General features: G+C 52.7%; 1 protein-coding gene across 3 annotated transcripts; it reads right to left on the bottom strand.

The window, feature by feature from the left end:
* Positions 1 to 7,392: 7,392 nt before the first annotated feature.
* RHCG (Rh family C glycoprotein) lies at positions 7,393 to 15,591 on the bottom strand. 3 transcript variants are annotated; one of them, XM_051796668.1, is made up of 10 exons: positions 15,331 to 15,591; positions 12,006 to 12,192; positions 11,379 to 11,529; positions 10,488 to 10,635; positions 9,928 to 10,094; positions 9,113 to 9,250; positions 8,627 to 8,763; positions 7,999 to 8,123; positions 7,716 to 7,789; positions 7,393 to 7,615 (listed from the first exon to the last, which is right to left on the bottom strand). In XM_051796668.1, exons 1-10 carry the CDS (start codon positions 15,539 to 15,541, stop codon positions 7,550 to 7,552), a joined length of 1,404 nt encoding a protein of 467 aa, XP_051652628.1. In that variant the 5' UTR covers positions 15,542 to 15,591; the 3' UTR covers positions 7,393 to 7,549. The 3 variants fall into 3 exon arrangements, 2 of the variants coding, with proteins under 2 accessions (XP_051652628.1, XP_051652629.1); XR_007906122.1 differs by having other exon boundaries at positions 7,541 to 7,615; positions 9,129 to 9,250; XM_051796669.1 differs by lacking the exons at positions 7,393 to 7,615; positions 7,716 to 7,789; positions 7,999 to 8,123 and having other exon boundaries at positions 8,156 to 8,763; positions 9,129 to 9,250.
* Positions 15,592 to 18,195: the final 2,604 nt, after the last annotated feature.

The raw sequence follows: 18,195 nt of genomic DNA, 5'->3' as shown, positions 1-18,195 counted from the left end.
GTCTGTGCAGTGGAGAAAATGACTCATGGCTGGCAGGGACACATAAAAAGGGTGAGAAATCTGGCCTGAAGTACCAGAGGAGTGTTAAGGTCCCAAAGCTGGGAGCTTGCCCCTGCCAGAGTAGCCAAGAGCCACTGGTGACAGTGAGAGCTAGTTGGACAGGTAGGACTGTGTGAGGGTCTCAGAGGTCAGCAGACCCTGCCTGTGATTTGCTGGCTCAAGCCTAGAGAGATTTGAGCATATCCTTCAGAAGCTTTTGGCTGGGAGGGATTTATTTGGGGTGGGTGTCCACTACCAAGCATGGCAAGCAGCCCACACAGCCACTGCTCTCCACGGCAAGCACAAACTGACAGAGCACCTGCACCATAACACCACCTTCCCTCAGAATGCCAAAGGTAGGTACTGTTATTTATGGGAAGACTGGAGAAAGTCATCATGCCTCTGATGTGACTCAGGGCACTCTCTGGGCACTGGGAATCCTGTCCCATTGCCCATGGTGCTGGAGGTGGCCATGACATCAGCACTGGTGCTTCCCCTTCAGCCACTGAGTGACCCTCTATAAACTGGAGGAGAGATCACCGGACCAGAGAAGCCAGTTTTTCAGCTGCTTTGTGTTGCTGAAGCTCCAGAAAGGGGCTGTATCACAGCCACAGATCCGGCCTTTTGTGTTTCAAACCCAGAGGCTCAGGGTTTCTTTCCTTTTTGTGTTGCTCAAAGCAGCAGTAACTTTTGCAGCCCCTCTGGCATCTTTCCCTGTTTTTTTTTTAATACCAGCTGGGCACAAGGCATGACCGTGGGGATGAAGCCATTGTGGTGCTCTGCCAGAGTGGTTTATCTGTCCCATGGAAAAGGCAACAGCCTCTGTGCATGTCTCTTCCACAGTCCTGCATGTCAGTGAAATTAACCCTGGTCACCTCTCTCTGTCAGGATATCAAGGGCTCACAGGAGTCTGGAGTCAAGAAAGACTTCCTAGGCTGAGGTAGGGATGAGGGGATTTCTCCAGGCTGCCTACAGCAGTGGAGAGGGAGATTTCCTGTGCAGGGCTGCTCACAAAGAGCCTGAGCTGACATTCATCTGTAATACTCAGGGATGCCTTTGCTTGGAGCTGGTGAGGGAGGTTCGGCATCAGCACTAGAAAGCCACTGGAGGGGTACACGCACGAAGGAGAGCCGCCTTCCTCCCCCACAGCACCCTGCCTGCGAGAGAGGGCAGGCAGGGCAGGCAGGGCTCTGGGAAGGTGCCAGCTCAGGCCCTGGCAGCCTGCAGTCCTGCCTGCACTGACTGCTGCTGTGCAGGAGGAGGGAGATGTGAGCACCATGTCTTAGGCGAGGGCACCTCATGCTGGCAGCTCCAGAAATAGCCTGGAAAGCCTTTGTTTTAGTGATTTCCCTTCTTTCTCTCAGGGTCGCTTGCTCCGACTGGTGCTGACTGGGGAAGAAGGTGCTCTGGAACAGAGTGAAGTTGCAGGGACCAAAAAACTGTCCCAAGCCTGGAGATCATCCTCCTGTTTCTTCTGCCACATGTCCCCCTGCAAGACCATGCCCAGACTCACCCTTGCACGAGGCCAAGCCAGGCTTTTTCTTGGCCACCAGCACCAAGCATCCTCCAAGCCCACATCCCCAAGGTTCTGCTGTGCCCCAGCCCACCAGGACATGGGGGCTGTGGGGTGGCTGCCATTCTGCACCCAGACAGGAACACCCCCATGTGTGGCAAGAAACCCTGGACATTTAGGGCTGAGCACCTGAGCCCAGCTCACCAGTCTGCCCTCCAACAGCTTCTGCACCCTCCCTTTCCTCCCAGGGCAAGCTGCCTCGTTGGGGGCAACCCCAGGTCTCGCCAGCGAGCTGTTATCTGCCAGCCAAAGGCGGGTGAGAAAAGAAACACCCTCCCTGAAAAACAAGATGTCTGGTGTGAATATCCTGATCCTGCTAACCCGAGGGCTCCGCTGGAGCCGGCCGCGTGCAAGCGGCAGCCCCGGGTCTCACTTAGCAACAGGGCACGGAGCAGCCCGCGGCCGGCGGGGAGAAAAAAGGGTCTTTTCTTGTCGGTGAAAGATTCATCGTTGGGCTGAAAGTGGCCCCTCCCCTCTTTCAAATACTTGTCAGCAGGGAGAATACAGCTTAGATACTGGGCTGATCAGATCATGGCTAATCTGTTATTCCTGGCCGCGAAAACTGCCGGAAGACTTTCAAACAACTTCACTGGGAGCGTGTGCGGCGGGAGGGAGCGGGCAGGAGATGCCGAGCCGCTGGCAGCCCCATGCCGGCATCCTGAGGGCATCTCCTGCTCAGCATTTGTCCTCCCACTCTGTGCTGACCAGGGCATTCTCAGAGCCGTGGACAGACGTAGTAGAGGGGAAGGGGTCAGTGCTGAGCTGTAGGAACAGAGAAGATGGGCTGACCAAAATGTCCCTGCAGTGAGAGTGGGCTGTCCTAGTTGCATGGCTTTTTCTCCCAAGTTAGGTGGTTTGGGGATGTTTGTCACTGTTGAAGGACATTTGCCACTCATGTCTGGGAGCCTCATTACCACAGAGAGTACTATGAAAAAGATGGCCAACTCGGCAAAAGGTGTTTTCCTCCCTCTGGGCTGAGGGGAAAACCCAACCAGACAAATCAAGCAGTTTGTACTCAGTGGTTTGCAGGAATTTCACATGGTGACCCAGATTCCTCTCCTCTACATGGGGGTACAACAAAGAGATGCAGCACACTCACCAATATCTCCTACATGCCCTGTTATGACCAGCACTAGGGCAGGTGTGGGTGGCCAGCCCAGGGGACAGTGGCAATGCATACTTATTGCCAGGAGCCTGCTTCTCCCTACAGAACCAGGGTAGGTAGAGCTGCTTTAACCATTGCCACTGCACATGCAGTGATCCCCAGGCCTGGCACATGCTGCTCTGCCTCTCCCCAGAGGCTCTGCATGCCCATACATCCTGGCCATGCACCTTCCCCTGCTCTCTAGATCTCCTGCTGCTGCTGCCTTGTCCTGCTACATTCCACTGCCAGCCTGGCTTTAGTCCTAAATCTGCCTCTTCTGGGCTCAGCAGTAGCCATGGTTATCGTCCAGGACCTGCTACGGACATGGACCTTTGGTGGGACAGCTCTGCCTGTGATAGAAAGGAAAACTATCCCAAAGTGGCCCAAACTGACAGTAGCCTGTGGGAGGGGGATGGATTCCCAGCAAGCCTGGGGACTGGCCTGCACCCTGGCAAGCTCCTCTCAGTCAGGAATAATTAATTACCTTCTTGAGGATCTTAGCTTCAGCCCTTCCCTGCTCATGCCCCAGCCCAGGAGAGGAGGGAGGGAGGAGAAGGCAGCGAAGAGGGTAGAGAATTAATTGGACATTGTGTTGGGAATCGCCTCCTGGTTGCTGTCAATCTTGGGAGTGAACAGCCTCTTGTCTCACTCAATAGGAACTTTATATGCTTCTTTAATCCTTCAGTCCGTATTGTCAGGGCTTCCCCCCTCCTCCTGTCTCTCCTTCCCACCACAGGACTTTTGATGACCCCAGCTGTCTGAGGCAATACAAAGAAGCCCCTTAACTAACACCCTGTGATCTATACAGGCAATAAAGAGGGTCCCCTTGACAAGGATTTGCAGGCAGAATATATGCAAATGCTGGGAGGTGCGCGGGTGGGGAGGTGTGCCGGGAAAACCGCTGTGCGGCGGGAACGGCTCCTGGCCCCGGGGACGCAGTGGCCTGAGCAGGCATGTGGCACAGGTGAGGCATGGCCAATAAAAAACAGGGTTGGCTGGGGCTGGCTCAGTGTTGCACACCCTGCCGTGGGCTAAACCAAACAGGAGTGCCCTGTTCATCTGGGCTGCAAGGCCGGGGCATCCATGGGCACGTAAATGAGGGGCTCTCCCAGCCCGTGTCCCCCTGTGCTTTGCTCCTTGACGGCCACCTCCCGAAGTCAGGAGGCCATGCTCCTTCCCACATTAGCACATGAATGGGGTTAGGGGTGGGGGGGAGGCGTGAAGGGGGGCAAGCCCCCACTGTCCACTCAAGCAAACAATTTGGCTAGCAAATTGACATAATTACAAGGGACAGAGAGAAAAGAAAGACGAGCCCCCTCCCCTGCGCTCCAGAGGGCCCGACCCCTGCCGAGTTACTTAGACCCTTTGTGCGACTCAATGCTAGGTACTGATGAGGGGACGTATGCCCTTTTCAAGGGCCCTAAGCGACCGGCTGCCCTAATCTGATTACAATTTACAGCACTCCCTCAGAAGCGGCTGGAGCAGTGCTCACGCAGGTGTGGACACGCCGGGTCGGACATGCACGCGCTCGCTCCAGTGCAAAGGTGGAGGGAAGGGCACAGCGAAGGTAGATGGATGTGCATGGCAAAGGTAGATGGATGAGCATGGCAAAGGCAGATGGATGTGCACACTGGCACTGTGGCCAAAAACGCACCAACATCGGCAGCGACGTCGGCAGTGTGCATTTCAGTGTGCCGGTTGTACAGGGTCAAGAAGGCTGAAAGCATGGCCATAGGGACACAGGGCATGCTGCCAGCATCAGATACACCATGGCCAACACCTGGGGTGTGCAGTGAGCCCATTCCAGCCCAAACCCAGGGTGTGCATCGTGAACCTGCACCCACACACACCAACACACATATGGGCACAGACGTAAGCATGCAACCCCACCTTCTCCCGGGCAGGCCCACAGATGGGGCCCCTCTGCAGAGGCATAGGAGTGGGGGACAGAAGAGGTGAGCAAAGGCCTTCTGCCAAAATCTCTGCAGCAGCTCGCAGGAGCAGGAGTGCGAGCAAAGCCCACCACCTGCCTATTAAAAGTGGGATTAAATGATGCTGTTCCCCCCTCACTCCCCGCCCCCTTCCCGCTCTCTCTAACATCATCCCCTTGGGGAAACCACCACCTTTACATGAGATTTTCCCTTTTTTTTAACCTCTTTTCTGCTCTGTGCCCCGCAGATCCTAGGGGATTAGCAGCCAGGCTGGGCCTTCCAACCTCCTTGAAGGCAGGTTGTTTCAGCCACCCCCCCCATGGGAACCTGCCCCAGGACAACTTTGGTCAATGCCTCCGGTGCTTCCCAGCCAATTTGTACCACCTAATCCCTGCGAGTATCGACAGCCCCTTTCTCACACATTCTCCTGCCTGCCTGAGCAGCCCAATCCTCTGCTCTCCACGCTCCCCTGTTGAGAAACCCTCCATCCACCGCCGGGGCCACGACCGCACTTCAAACACGCCAGTTCGACCCCGGCATTGTTTGCCAGAGAATTAAAACTGCAAGGCCAGCCCCAGCGAGTGATTTAGGTACTGAGACCAGACTGAGCCCCACAAGAGCACGGGCAATAAAACGCTTCGCTGCCCAGCAGCCTGGGCGATTGAGGTGTCTTCCCACGAGGAGGAGGCAGAGCCCAGAGGGACAGGGAGCTGGGTCGGGGCTTCTTCTTCCAGCATGTGCACATGGGGCAGGACCATCTCCTGGTGCTCACAGACCTGCCTCACCAGAGATGTGGGCTGGCCATCTCGCTAAAGCAACGAGGGTCACCCATTCTTTGCCATTGCTGATCCTCATGGCCCTTTGCAAGCTGCTGGGAAGGAAGATCAGAGGCCATAGGGACACACAGCTGGATGACTGCTTATCTGGGACATGGATAGAACTCAAAAGGGTGGGACAGAGGGACACTGGTCCAGTGACACAGTAGGAAATACAGTTCCCAACAGGTCTGCTTCTGCCTTCAAATTTTGCAGCTTGGGGCAAAAAGTTTAGGACTCCCTTTCGGAAATGAGATTGTCTAGGGTGCCTGTCAGTAAACACCCCTGTGGTGGTTTCTGATGGGTTCTCTGGATGAAGCTGTGAACAGAAAATGGCTGTTTACATCCTTTCCCCAGTGCAAAGAGGCTGGGAGGTGATCTCCTTCCTTCAGCAGATCCCAGCACAGGGAAATCAGGAATTGCCCTTCATTTTCCCACCCCTGTCCCGGGGAAAGGATGTAGCACAATGTCTGCTTCAGCCTCTGCAGGGATCATTCTCCAGAGGCCATTTCTAACCCCTTGTAGCCCTGCCTTTGCCATCATAAAAGAAGGTACAATACACCACTTGCTGGCAAGTGGGCTGGGGCTCCTGATGGCCCAGCTATGATACTTCTGAATTTCCCCTGAGCCAAGCAACCACTTCCCTGCATCCCACGCTGCTGTCATGGTTGAGACCAATCCTATGGAGGATTTTAGGTCCTGTATTACTCTTCTTTTTTTTCAGTGGTGAGGTTGTTTCAGGCCAAACAGAGGCGATGGGTGTTCAGACAAGAGCATCTCCCGTGCCTGGCTGTCCCCGTCCCCGCGCCATGGCGGGGGAACACAGTGTTTTGGCACCTCCTCCTCTGTCACAATGTTTTTCAGCTTCACCAAGCAAAGTGCCCAATTAGAGCAGAGCCTCTTGCTTCCATCTTTGCCGACATTTAATTAACATGCTGCTGCTGGCAGCCGCTGACAAATTCCAGAAACATGTTGTAAAGGGTTTTTGTCTTTACCCAGCATGGAAAATGAGGGTGTCATATCCCAAGGGGATGTGAATAGCTACTTTTGACTCCCCCCCTCAGGTGTGAGAATTACAGCTAGATGCAGTGAAGAGACCTATCAGCCCTCCTACCTCCTTTTTCCCCCTCCTCACTCTTTTCCTTTCCTGCTCCTCACATTAAATCATCCAGGAAAACATGCAGATTTTAGGCCTAATTTTCATTCCTGTTTCCTCCAACTCTGGCTGAAGCCTGATAGTCCAGTTAAGAGGGACACCATGCTCTGGCTTTGGACTCTTGCAGTTATATACATATGGCATAGCACCAATAAGTGGAAGGAGCTGTCTGATGACACAGGAAGAAATGGGTGAAGTCAAAAAGAGGGAAAGAGTCTTGCCATCCTATGCTGTATGCACAAACAAGGTTCCCAAGGAGCTGACGGAGACCTCAGTAGAGCAGGTCAAGGGAAGGTGATGGTAGAGACACGTAGGAGTGTAGACAGACTCACAGCTGCCTTCACCCACACCGTGGATGGCTAGATGAGCACAGGGACAGCTGCTGCACCCCATCACCCCCTCCCCAAAACACACCAGCCTGGCCTGTGCTTCCCACAGGGGCTTAGCCCCTGCCATGGACACCTTCAGGATCACTATCTTAAGGTGCCAGGTCCTAACCCTGGCATCTCCCCAGCCTGCACTATCTAATACATCATGTAACTAATACTTCCAGCCTGTATTGCTATCGTTCATGCCTCCACTTTGGCTCCCAGGTGTCAGGAGTGTCCCAGCGCCCCCTCTTTGCCCCCGGCAGCCCAGAGCTCTCCCGGCAGCTGCCCTGTGCCGCTGGTGGAAGAGAGGGGGTCTGAGCGACATCCCATCCCGCTCCGCCGCTGGCACACGGGAGTACAGGCCTGGAAAGAAGAACACGTCTTTATTTTATCCACAACAGCGCGTTACAAAAGCAGGAGAGTAGGGCAGAGCCCTCGTCGTCACGGGGAGTAAAAGAGCCTTCGGCCCCGGAGCGGGGCCCGCGGTCCTGCGGCGGGGAAGGAGCGGGGCGGGGGCGGCTCAGGGCGACGTGGGTTTGTCGGGGTTGTGCATGTGGTACACGTCGCTCTCCTCGTCCTCCGGCACCTGCGGCGCGGCAGAGCCCCCTGAGCCCCCCGAGCCGGGCCGCGGGCCGACAGCGCCATCTCGTGCCCCCCGCCCCGCTCCCGCCCCGGACCCCCCTCACCTCCCAGTAAACCTCGTCCTCGAAGCAGTTCTCGGCGGCGGCGTCCCCCCAGATGGGCAGCTTCAGGATGCCCCCTGGAAGGAGGCGGGCAGGGCGGTGGGCAGGGGGCCGTGATGCCGGGGGGATGCAGGCGGGATGCGTATGGTCCACCCAAGGGGGCAAACGCAGCCCTGGCACGGTGCTCGGTGCCGTCCCCCGCCCCGGGCGCATCCAGCCATGGGCAGGAGCACGTGGATGCCTCCGTTTTAGCCGCAGGCGGGCACAACTCTCTCCTTTGGCTTACCCACAATGGCCCCCCCGACAAACGCCATCAGCAGAGACACCACAATCCCGGCCGCCTGGAACCCTCCTTGGACACTGGGTGTCCTCGTCTGGTACATGCCAGTGAAGTCAAACGCCTTGATGAACCTGCCGAGGGCAGAAATGGCAAGGATTGCTCCTGGCAGATGTGTTGCTCTGCTCCCTCGGGGACTCCTCCCTAGCCCCATCCCTCCCCTGCAACGGACCAGGAGAGTGTTGCAATGACCAAAACACTGCTCGTTTCCTTCTACTCTGGCCCCTGGCAAAGCTTTACCTAGGAGGACCACAAAATATAAACATGCCCCTTGTATTTCAGACCTTCAGCCATACCTGACCCTCCAAAACAATACAGGGGGGAGGGAGGAACACTTCCCTACCCATTGTGGCCCGGAATAATGCCAAGCAGCAAGACTGTGGCTCACTTTTTGAGGCTACGAGAAGAGGCAAGAGATGAGGCTTTTACACTTCAGTAAGTCCAAGACACTTATTGCACCTCATGTTTTTTTAGGGGCAACTGAACAATTAGAAAAGACTTTTAAATGCTCCTTGCTCTCAGCCCAAGGAGCCTCAGGTAAAATGCATTCTCAGAGAAGATTTTCAAGCTGTCTTACCCTTCCTTTCCATATACATCCTCTGTAGCTGCAGCTGCTGTGATGGCCCCCACAATGCCACCAATAAGGCCTGGCATGGCGTGGAGGTTGTGGATGCCACATGTGTCCTGAATGTGCAACCTAGACTCCAAAAAAGGCTGAGGGAGAGGGAAGTAGAGAGAGATCAAGGAGATGAACATGGCACTGGAAAGGATTAGTTCCTTCCACAGAGGATAAGCAGAGAAGGAAGACTGACATTGTGTCCCATTAAAGTGCTAAGGGCTTGTAGACAAAGATGTGAGCCAAGATCAAGATGAAATAATAAAATTTCCTCCAAACACTCTCCTCTTGGGAGTCTGCATCTTCCTGAGCATTTTGGGGCAGTAAATAGAGTCAGAAGTGCATCTCATAAGGGATTCTGGGAAGCAGGAATCCTCAAATGGAAGTGAATCCATTTCTGGTCTCCTCAGCCAGACCAGGGCTGCAGACCCCTCGAGCAGCACTCACCGTGAAGTAGACATACCCCACCGTGGACACGATGCCAGAGATGGACCCGACAATGAGGGAGCCGTATGGAGTCAGCATCATCTCCGCGCTGGTGCCCACGGCCACGCCGCCCGCCAGCGTGGCGTTCTGGATGTGAACCTGCAGGAGTAACCGCCCTGTCTTGGCATCTCAGGAACATTCTAATTGCTCAGGCATGGTGCAAATGGCAAAGCAGAAGAATCAGCTCTGAAAGTGTCTCCAGAGTAAATATTAGGGCCCATTTTCCTGCTTGGTTGTGAAAAAACAGGAGAAGAGCAGGCAGTTTCTGTCTGTAGCACAGGTGCACATAGACTCCCACTCCCTGTACCACACATGTTCTTTGCATCCACAGATCTGGGTGGGGAGTTGCGATGAGATGGAAATTGTCTCACCCGTGTGTCACGCAAGCTCTGCTGTCACAAAGACATGTCACCCACACACCTAACACGCACAAGTCAGCCCCCCGATTGCTCACGAGCTGCTGCACAGGCCCTGCTTGCTGGAGAGTGCTGCCAAACACGGCTCTGCAATGCACCCAGCTCTGGGCAAAGCAAGTCCAGTTCCCACTGTGACTTGGGTCCACTGCAATGCAGGGCATCACCCCACACCTCAAGCACTGCAAGACACTTTTCCCACTTTTTTATTCAACATAATCTCAGTTTGTGCCTGGATGCTGGTTTCACCATTATGCCCTGAAACCCTGCATCTGTTCTGCAAAGGACAAGTGCCAATCGTTTCCTAGACTCTCAATCAGCCTCATTGCAAGTCCATTGCAGGGCTCTCTGCTCCCAGCTTACCATGTCAAGCTTGCCCTTCTTCTGCAGCATGCTGGAGAAGGCCATGGTGGTGAGGACACAGGCAGCCAGTGAGCAGTATGTGTTAATGGCCGAGCGGTGCTGGGCATCCCCGTGATCAGAAATGGCTGAGTTAAAACTGGGCCAGTACATCCATAGGTACAGGGTACCTGGTGGGATGGGGAGGATGGGACAAGGAAGAGAACAGGAAAAGTGAGAATACAGGGACTGGAAAAAAAAAATCCTCTAAACGTCTTTCTGCACACAGTGAAATTAAATCCTACAGTCCTGCTGCCCCGGAGCTGCACCCCATGTGATGTGACCAGCATCATGAAGGGCTGCCACAGAGAAGGAAAATGCATCCTTGTTTTCCCAAGCACTGTCTCAGCCCATCCACTGATGAAGGGAGCTGAGTAACTCTGAAAGGTGAAAGACCTCTGGGATACAGAGCTCCTCAGCTCCATATCCTGGTTTCATTTTTTCCCAGGGACACAGGAGGAACCAGCTGTCTGCAGCTGAGTGCTCCACATGTAGCAGTGTCCTTGAGATGAGGGCTGACTCACCGATCATAGCAAAGAGGTCGGAGTGGTACACAGAGCCCTGCTTGTCCTTACTCTGCTCCAGGTTGGGTCTGTACAGGATACGTGTCACTGTGAGGCCAAAGTAAGCTCCGAAGGTGTGAATGGTCATGGAACCACCTGCGTCCTTTACCTGCAGCCATGGGGAAACAGAGGTTTGCTTCTGCCATGGCCACTCATTCTGGAGCTGAGGCCTGATTTGCATTGTGACCGACTTGTTTGCCCATTCAACATTTCTGCCTGCACACAGTCATATGGAGAGGTGGACAAAACTGCTCTGGTCCCGCTCTCTGTTCCGCTCACTTGATCCTGTGCACAAGCTTCTGCTTGGAAGGCATTGAGGCAGAGGGGAGTTTCTGACCTGTCCCATTGGCAAGAAGGTTGCAGAGACAGCCAGATTGGCTCCCAGGTGCAGTCTTGTGAGAGTCTGCTTGCTTCCAGCCCTCCAAGCCCTCTTTCAGAGGGCAGGAACCCTGCCTCTGCCAGCAGACATCTCGTCCTCTTTGTCACTTGATTTCCTTCTGCAATACCCATACTCCAGCAGGGAAAACAGACAAGATGGAAAGCTCAGGCACAAAGAGAGTGACTGGTCATTTGTGCTAAGACTCCTTGTCTGCTTTGGGAGCTGTGACAGAGGGACCCAGTGCTCCTGAATTGCCAGGATGGTGTTTAAAATCCCAGAAGATCTCCCTTCTCGGGGAAGTAACACCCGCTGACCCTTTCCTTCATAATCTGCCTAATTTTTCTGCTTGAATTCTTGCATTTTAAATGCTTATGAAGGAACTATAGCTTGGTGGAGCCATAGCAAGGGGAGACAATTTGGAGAGATGCAGAAAGGAAGGAACAGAACCAAGAGGGTACTACCTAAAGCCTTACATGGAGCAGGTTGAGGAGGATGTACTCATTCACTGAAAAGAGCGTGACTTGAAACAAAGTCATGACGAGGAGTTGTATGGGGCTGGTTTTGCCCAGGATGGCCCCAAAGGCAATGCACACAGAGCCCACGCAGAAATCAGCATTGATCAGGCTGGAAAAAGGGAAGGAAAATTGTGGTTTGATAAGGAAATACTCTGTAACTCACCCTCACTCATCCCCAGCTCTAGAGATCCCACCCAAAGGCAAGCAGGGGATTAGGAGACATCCCTGGGTTTTTTCCATTGGCTTTCCTCCCATTCTTACATACTGGCCAGGAAATATGCTTTCCCCCAGGTTATTTAGATAATGTGGATTATACATGTTCTCAGCACTAGCATCCACAGTGCTTGGCTTGGGACTAAGAGGGGATGCTCCTCTCATGTTTTCCTTTGAGCAGTACCACCATAATGACAGGTACCTTTTGGACCAAAAGGTGGAAGGCAAATGGAGATATGTGCAGAGAAGAGGGCAGTTTAGAGACTGATTTGATATAACTGAGGGACAGGTGTTGGCAGCTGCTTGGCTCCCATTCCAGCTCTTCCACTGGCCAGTCAAGAGGTGGCATCCCAGAGCCCATCTCCTCCTTACTTCTCCACTCCAATGAGGATCTTTCCATTCTTGAAAGAGTGGAACCATCCTTGCATCAGGAGAGCCCACTGGATTCCAAAGGCAGCAAGGAGGAAATTGAAACCCACAGCTCCAAATCCATAACGCTTGAGGAACGTCATGAGAAAGCCAAAGCCCACAAAGATCATCACATGGACATCCTGGAAAGCTGAGGAGAGGGAAGGGACTGTCAGTTCTGCAAGGAGAGCAGGGCTGCAAGTGCCACTTGCATTTGGTGTTGAAAAGAAACCAACTGCATCATGGGCAGTAGGGAACTCAAGCGACAATGTGTGTTTGTCTCATGTCCTTCTGATCTAAGCCTGAAAATGGCTCAGCTTTCAGAAACTGGCTTTTGGTTAAAAAGACTCAGTCTTGTAAGTAAATGCTTATTAAAAGCTGTGTTCAAGAGAAGACCAGAGGCTAATGGAGTGTACAGAAGAAAACATATTTCTACTCAGATTGTTTCTCCCCTTCCATAAAAGACTTGGAAAATGTCATATGAAATGAACAGTGAAGTTTTGTTAAAACACATGAATGATCATTTTGGGTAGGTCTGTCCAATGCAGGGTCCTGGCAATGGCCCAGAGCAAGGAGAGCACAAGAACAAGGAAAGTTTACAAGTGCATTTTTAAATGCTGCTGAAATCAGTGCCAAAATACCCTTGAGACCAGAAATCCACCTTGTGAGATTTATAGTGCTTAAACCAGAGAGACCCAGTTCTTCCCACTAATGTTCAGACCTGCTCAGTCGAGCCCCTCAGATGCCCTTCCCTGGGGGAAGCCAGACCTGTGTGAACCTCTTGAAAGACCTTCTTGGTGCAGTAAACCTGCTGTACTTCTTAATGTTGCACATTTCTATCAGATAAGCATCGCTTTGCAATTAAGTGAGCTGAAATGCTTGCATACTTACCATGCAAGCCCTCTCACTGCAGGCCACTGTGCCTGTGAATAAACAGGAGACCCAAGGCTGGGATCCCCCACTGGGATCTGTAGAACAGATGAACACACCATTTATGGAGCTACACCAGCAAGCTCTACATTTTGCAGTGCACAAACCATTATAACAAGCAATGTCTGTGCACCTCAGAGAGGGCATAAGCTCAGGGCAAAAAAAATTCAGTGATGGCAAATACACTCTACCCCCAATCCACTCTATCCCAAACCCCCTCTACCCCAGAGTTTGGACAGGCTTAAGTCATGCAGTGCCATGTTAATCTGCTTGTTTTTTAAAATGCCTCCCATGCCTATGAAATCACTCATAAAAAAGGAAGGAGACAAGATCTGCAGCTGGAACTGTTCAGCAGAGGTCACTTCAAATGTACTTTTCCACATGTCCTAAGAACCAGCCTTTCTTACTCTGGTTTTACCATACAGTCCCAAAGACTTTCCCTCTGCAGCTGTATTTATTCTCCCTCTCTCTCTTCTCCAGTGTGAGCAGCACAATACAAAGCTGGAATTATCTGCTGCCATTTGTATTATATATTCATTCTTTCATCCTAAAAGCAGAAATACACAGGTCAGAGTTAAAGCTGCAGACTGTGTACCCTCCAAAACACAGAGGACTCCACTGTGTGTTAGACCCTGTACAAACCCAGGAGGGAGAGTAGGCCTTTCTTCAAACTGCACCCAGTCCAAAACCCTTTTCTAACACTTGTCTTTGTTTTCCCTTGTGAAGAATAACATTGGCATCACCAAGAGGCAGCCCAGGCACTGCCATGCCCTAAAGGTTTTGTGAGCCTCCTTTTGTGGGAGGACGATTGCCATAACTATCGAACAGAAGTGTTTGGGCTTTGGGAATGTTACCCAGACAAGGAATCTAATTTCTTTTCCCCTAGAGAGCAGATGAGTCACCCATCAGGGAATATCCATGTGTGATTCAAAATGAGAAGGAATTGTCACACTGACTGGACCTGGCTTCCCTCTGCCTGCCTTCCCAACCATCTCTGTCTCAAAGGACATGTCAGGTTGTTACTCCTATCCCTCTGCCACTGCAGACAGATCCTGGGGACAGCAGCAGGCACAGATATGTTGATACAAATAATCCTCAGGTGTTCAACCACCACACTCTCTTCTGAGCAGTGCTGGATGGACACAGGGATCAAAATTCCAGGGCTTGGCCACCTTGCTGTGTTTGCCCATCTTTGCAGAAAGAGACTACTTCTGATTAGATAAGGGATAAAAAACAGCTCTGCTTTTGGGCACGTGAACCTTTCCTTGGGTCTGAAAGAGAAACTTAATTCAAAGCTAAACTGAGCAGTTGCCCATAGACTGATTTAGTTGAGTGAATCTACTCAGCCATTTGAGGGGGATTATTTGGCACTGTGGAGCAGGAGTGGGATATGAGGACAGAAGAAACGTCATGTTCTTAGTTCCTACAAGCTCTTCCTTGGACTCCTGACGTCCTCACAGCACATCAGTGACAAGAGCAGCTCCCAGGCACTGCTGCTGCTTCATGCCAACCTGTGTGGGGCTAGTCCCAAGGGCAGATCTCCAGGGAGAGCCCAGGGCAGCCACAGCCATACACTAACTCGGAGGCTGGCTGAGCAGTGGGTTACTGTAAGCAAATCCTTCTCTGAACTAGCTAATCCTCAGCAGCCACAGGTTGCTATAGCTTCTTTGATTTAGCAGGTGTTTTTAATGGAAATGTTCTAAATAGATGCATGACTCAGGCCTGTTGCTTCCTTGGAAACAATTGCCTACAGAAGCAGCCTGTTCTGAAAGGCTCACAGAGATGACCAGCCCTGTAGATCAAAGCCACCCAAAGGCACTTCCCAGCCAGAAGGGCTTTAACCACCTGAATAATCCCTGTGGCACTACTGTACAGTGACCCAAGAGCCCTGGGAACCTGGCAACTTAGGAAGACTCTGGCATTGAAATGCCAGTCGCTAAAGGGTAATTCGCTAGTGAGGGGGAGGACGTAGGAAGGGGAGGAAGATGTCACAGGATCTCAACAGCCATTCCTCTGTATGCACAGAAAGGCTTGCTCTCATCCAGAGCTGAGGGAGGGGGCAGCAAGCTGAAACTTGCAGGGTGCTGGGAACACGTCAGCCCTATTCCTGGAAAAAAGACGTCACAGTACCCTGCTGACAGAGCCCCAAGAGTGCCTGGAAGGTCACGAGGTTTTTCTCTTGCTCTTTGGTGCACCCCAAACCAACCACAAGGCAAGAGCCCAACTTTCTAGCAATAGGTGGAGAGATTGCCTCTGACAGGCTCTGCCGTAGGACAGAATAGGATGGATGTGATGGGTTGAGACGGGAGGGATCGGTGGGGACTAGCCAGCAGGAGGACTACACTTCCAGAATACTCACATGGGTATCGGAAGTAGAAATCATTCTCCATGTCACTGGTCAGGTTCAGCTCTTGCTTCTCTTCCTCCCAGTGTGCATCAGCTTCGGGGCCGAAGCGCACGAAGACCCCAAAGAGGACAATCATGGCCACCTCCCAGAGGAGGCAGACGAGCGGGAGCCGCCAGCGCATGTACGTGTTCTTCACCATGCCCTGGTGCCTCGGCCTGTCCATCCACAGGGATCTGCAGGGGCCCAGCAGCCCGTGCGAGCCTGTGTCCCTTGTGCCTGGACACTGCCAGGGACATATATAGGTTGGAGAGGGTGAGGTGGGGCCCAGGGAGGTGCCTGTGGCAGGATCACATTTCAGAGCACTGAAGCCTCAGCAGGCTTGTTCCTCTAACCCACCTTCCTCCCTGGGAGGAGGGACAGGACAAGGAACCCTTCCCCCAAGCTGCTCTGAGCACCTCTGAGCCCTGCCTGCACAGGGACAAGTAGAAGATGTGGAGGTCAGTGAGAGTGGGAAGTGGAGCCTGGGCGTCCAGCCCCCTGCTCTGCCCAGTCCCACACCCCGATCCCTGCTGTCCTGAGCACCCTCCCTCCCTGCACTGGGTGGTCCCCTCACCACCCTCCTGGCTCTGCACCCTTCCCCAGCTGCAACTGAGGTGAAGGCAGAGTGCCTTTTGCTTCAGCTCTCAGCTTTTGGAAAAGCAGACCATGGTGCAGCCATAGGAGAAAGAGGAGATATGTGACTAACCAAGATCCTGCATGCACACACAGACATGCAATGGCCCAAGGCTGCCATATAGCTATAAGGATGTTCAAGTGACACATGTTCCTTTATTTCCCAAATTACCCAGTTTATCCTCCTGGCAAGACAAACTGTGCTGGGGCTGCATGAAGCAGGGCATTACTGTGAGATGGTGCTGTGGATGGGACTGGAGACCAAAACGTTCCCTCCTCTGGTATGGGGCATCCTTTAATTAACAAACACAAACAAAAAACTCCTTTTTTTCCTACTGTTTTGAACTATGTGCTCTTTCCTCAAAGAGCTAGGCAAGTCCTTCAAACAGATCACAGCTCCTTCCTCTGCCTGCAGATCCCTGGGATGCCTGTCAGTCTTCAAGAGATAAAAGACTGCAGCCCAGGCAAGCTGCCCAAATTTGCTGATGGCATCTAATTGTGGCCCGCAGGCTGAGCAAGCAGCACTGATTTCGGTGTTGATTAGGCAATAATTTGAGTTTATTATTTTTTCTTGTTTGCTTTCTTCTCAAAATGACAGATGGCAGAAAAATGCTGTGGATGGTCTTGAAGTGACTGACGGCCACACAAAACCATTCTCCAATCTCATTTGAACCCCGTGCAGGCAGCAGAGACAGCGTTGTGAAGGAGAGAGAAGCCCATCTGCCTGGCCCTTACCCTGCATGAGCAGAGCTTCGTGTGACTGGGGTCACTTGGTGGGGACACCTAAAGCAATTGGATGTTGCTGTTGTCTGGAGGACGAGCACTCCCTCAAGCGATGCTGCTCAGGGTATGTTTTTGAGTCTCCCATTAAACATGGTTTCTGCAGGGCAGTCTCAGCTGTACACACCAGGAAACAAAAGACTTCCATCTACAAAGAAGCTGAAATCCCTAAACAATACTTGAGCTCTAATTGCTGGAAGCACTGTTGACAGTTGCATGTTCTCCTGCCAACTACGTGGTAGGACCAGTATTCTGCCCTGCCCTAGAGCAGCTCCTAGACACCTTGAGAAATGCAGCAGAGGCACAGAAGAGCATTTTAAAACCCAAGGGTTTTAAACTTGCTAAGGTACTGTAGCCACCAGCAGTTATGCCTTGTGACTACTCTTCAGCAAAACTAACTGCAGAGCTTTTCTAATCCATGGTCTCACTGAAATGGCAGTGTCTCCAGAAAAGCAGCTTGCAAAGCCCTTGCACAGCCCCAGGAGGCAGCAGGTCTGTCCCATCTGCTGTCCCCAGCCACTCTCCCCATGTCTGAAAGCCCAGGACAAAGCTAATGGCTTTTCTGCTGGCCTGATAGTCTCACCTTGCTGCACTGCCTGGCACTGCCGCTCCTTATCGGCCCCCAGATCAGCACTTTGTCACTGCAGTCCCATCAGGGCCGGCATGCTCCACTGGCTGCCCATGCCAGGAGAGCCCATTAAAGGACCAGCTACTCTCCAGGCTCCTTTGCAGGGCCAGGATAACACTGGAAAGGTTGACAGGGCCATGCCAGCACAAGTGCCTGCAGCAATGCAGGCAGAGTGCCTCCAGTGATGGGTTAGACCACCATTGCATCCACCCTACAAGGTACCTAACTGCATGGTAGGACACATGGGGCAGCTTTCATCATGCCCCAGTTACCAATATCCAAATGGTTAAAAGTCCTGTTGGAAACTCCAGGCTGGTGTGAACCAGAGCAGTGTTTGCTGGAGACAACGCTCGCCTGCTCCACCACAGAATTTGGCACATCATGTCCAGCACCCATAAGAGCTGGAAGCTTTCCCCAGAAAACCATTGAAATGACGTTGGGGGAAAAGGTATGTTTGTCTTTCTGTTGGAGAGACATGGAACTGGATCTGGCAGTGGTCAGGCAGTTGCCTTGGGTGAAGGTTGTACAGTGCTGGTCCCAACTGGGTCTCTCCCACTTTCTAACTTTAATGAGCACTAAAAATATTTGAAAGATGTAGAGACAAAATCTAAATTACACTGAAACCCCTCTCTCTTGCCTGGAGGCCTTGGGGCAGCTTCCCCCTGGAGAGGAAGGAATGGGGACTCCTTGGGTCACTGTGAACTGTCCTGGCAAATCTTATCCCAGCCAATGCTGGGCCAAGGCACTGGCTGGCTCTGAGAGGTGACCATAAAGCTGTGGACCCCAGGGGTTTGGAA

Source organism: Manacus candei, unplaced genomic scaffold (assembly GCF_025592945.1).
Source record: "Manacus candei isolate 608988 ecotype Guabito, Panama unplaced genomic scaffold, ASM2559294v1 h1tg000046l, whole genome shotgun sequence".
Taxonomy (NCBI): Eukaryota; Metazoa; Chordata; class Aves; order Passeriformes; family Pipridae; genus Manacus; species Manacus candei.
This window is presented reverse-complemented; position numbering and strand designations above follow the sequence as displayed.

Coding starts and splice junctions, on each gene's coding strand:
- RHCG (XM_051796668.1), bottom strand. CDS start 15,541: ATGGACAGGCCGAGGCACCAGGGCATGGTGAAGAACACGTACATGCGC. Junction 11,530..12,005: donor ATCCTCATTGGAGTGGAGAA/GTAAGGAGGAGA, acceptor CCCTTTTTCCAG/CCTGATCAATGCTGATTTCT. Junction 7,616..7,715: donor AGGACGAGGTTTACTGGGAG/GTGAGGGGGGTC, acceptor GCCGCGCCGCAG/GTGCCGGAGGACGAGGAGAG.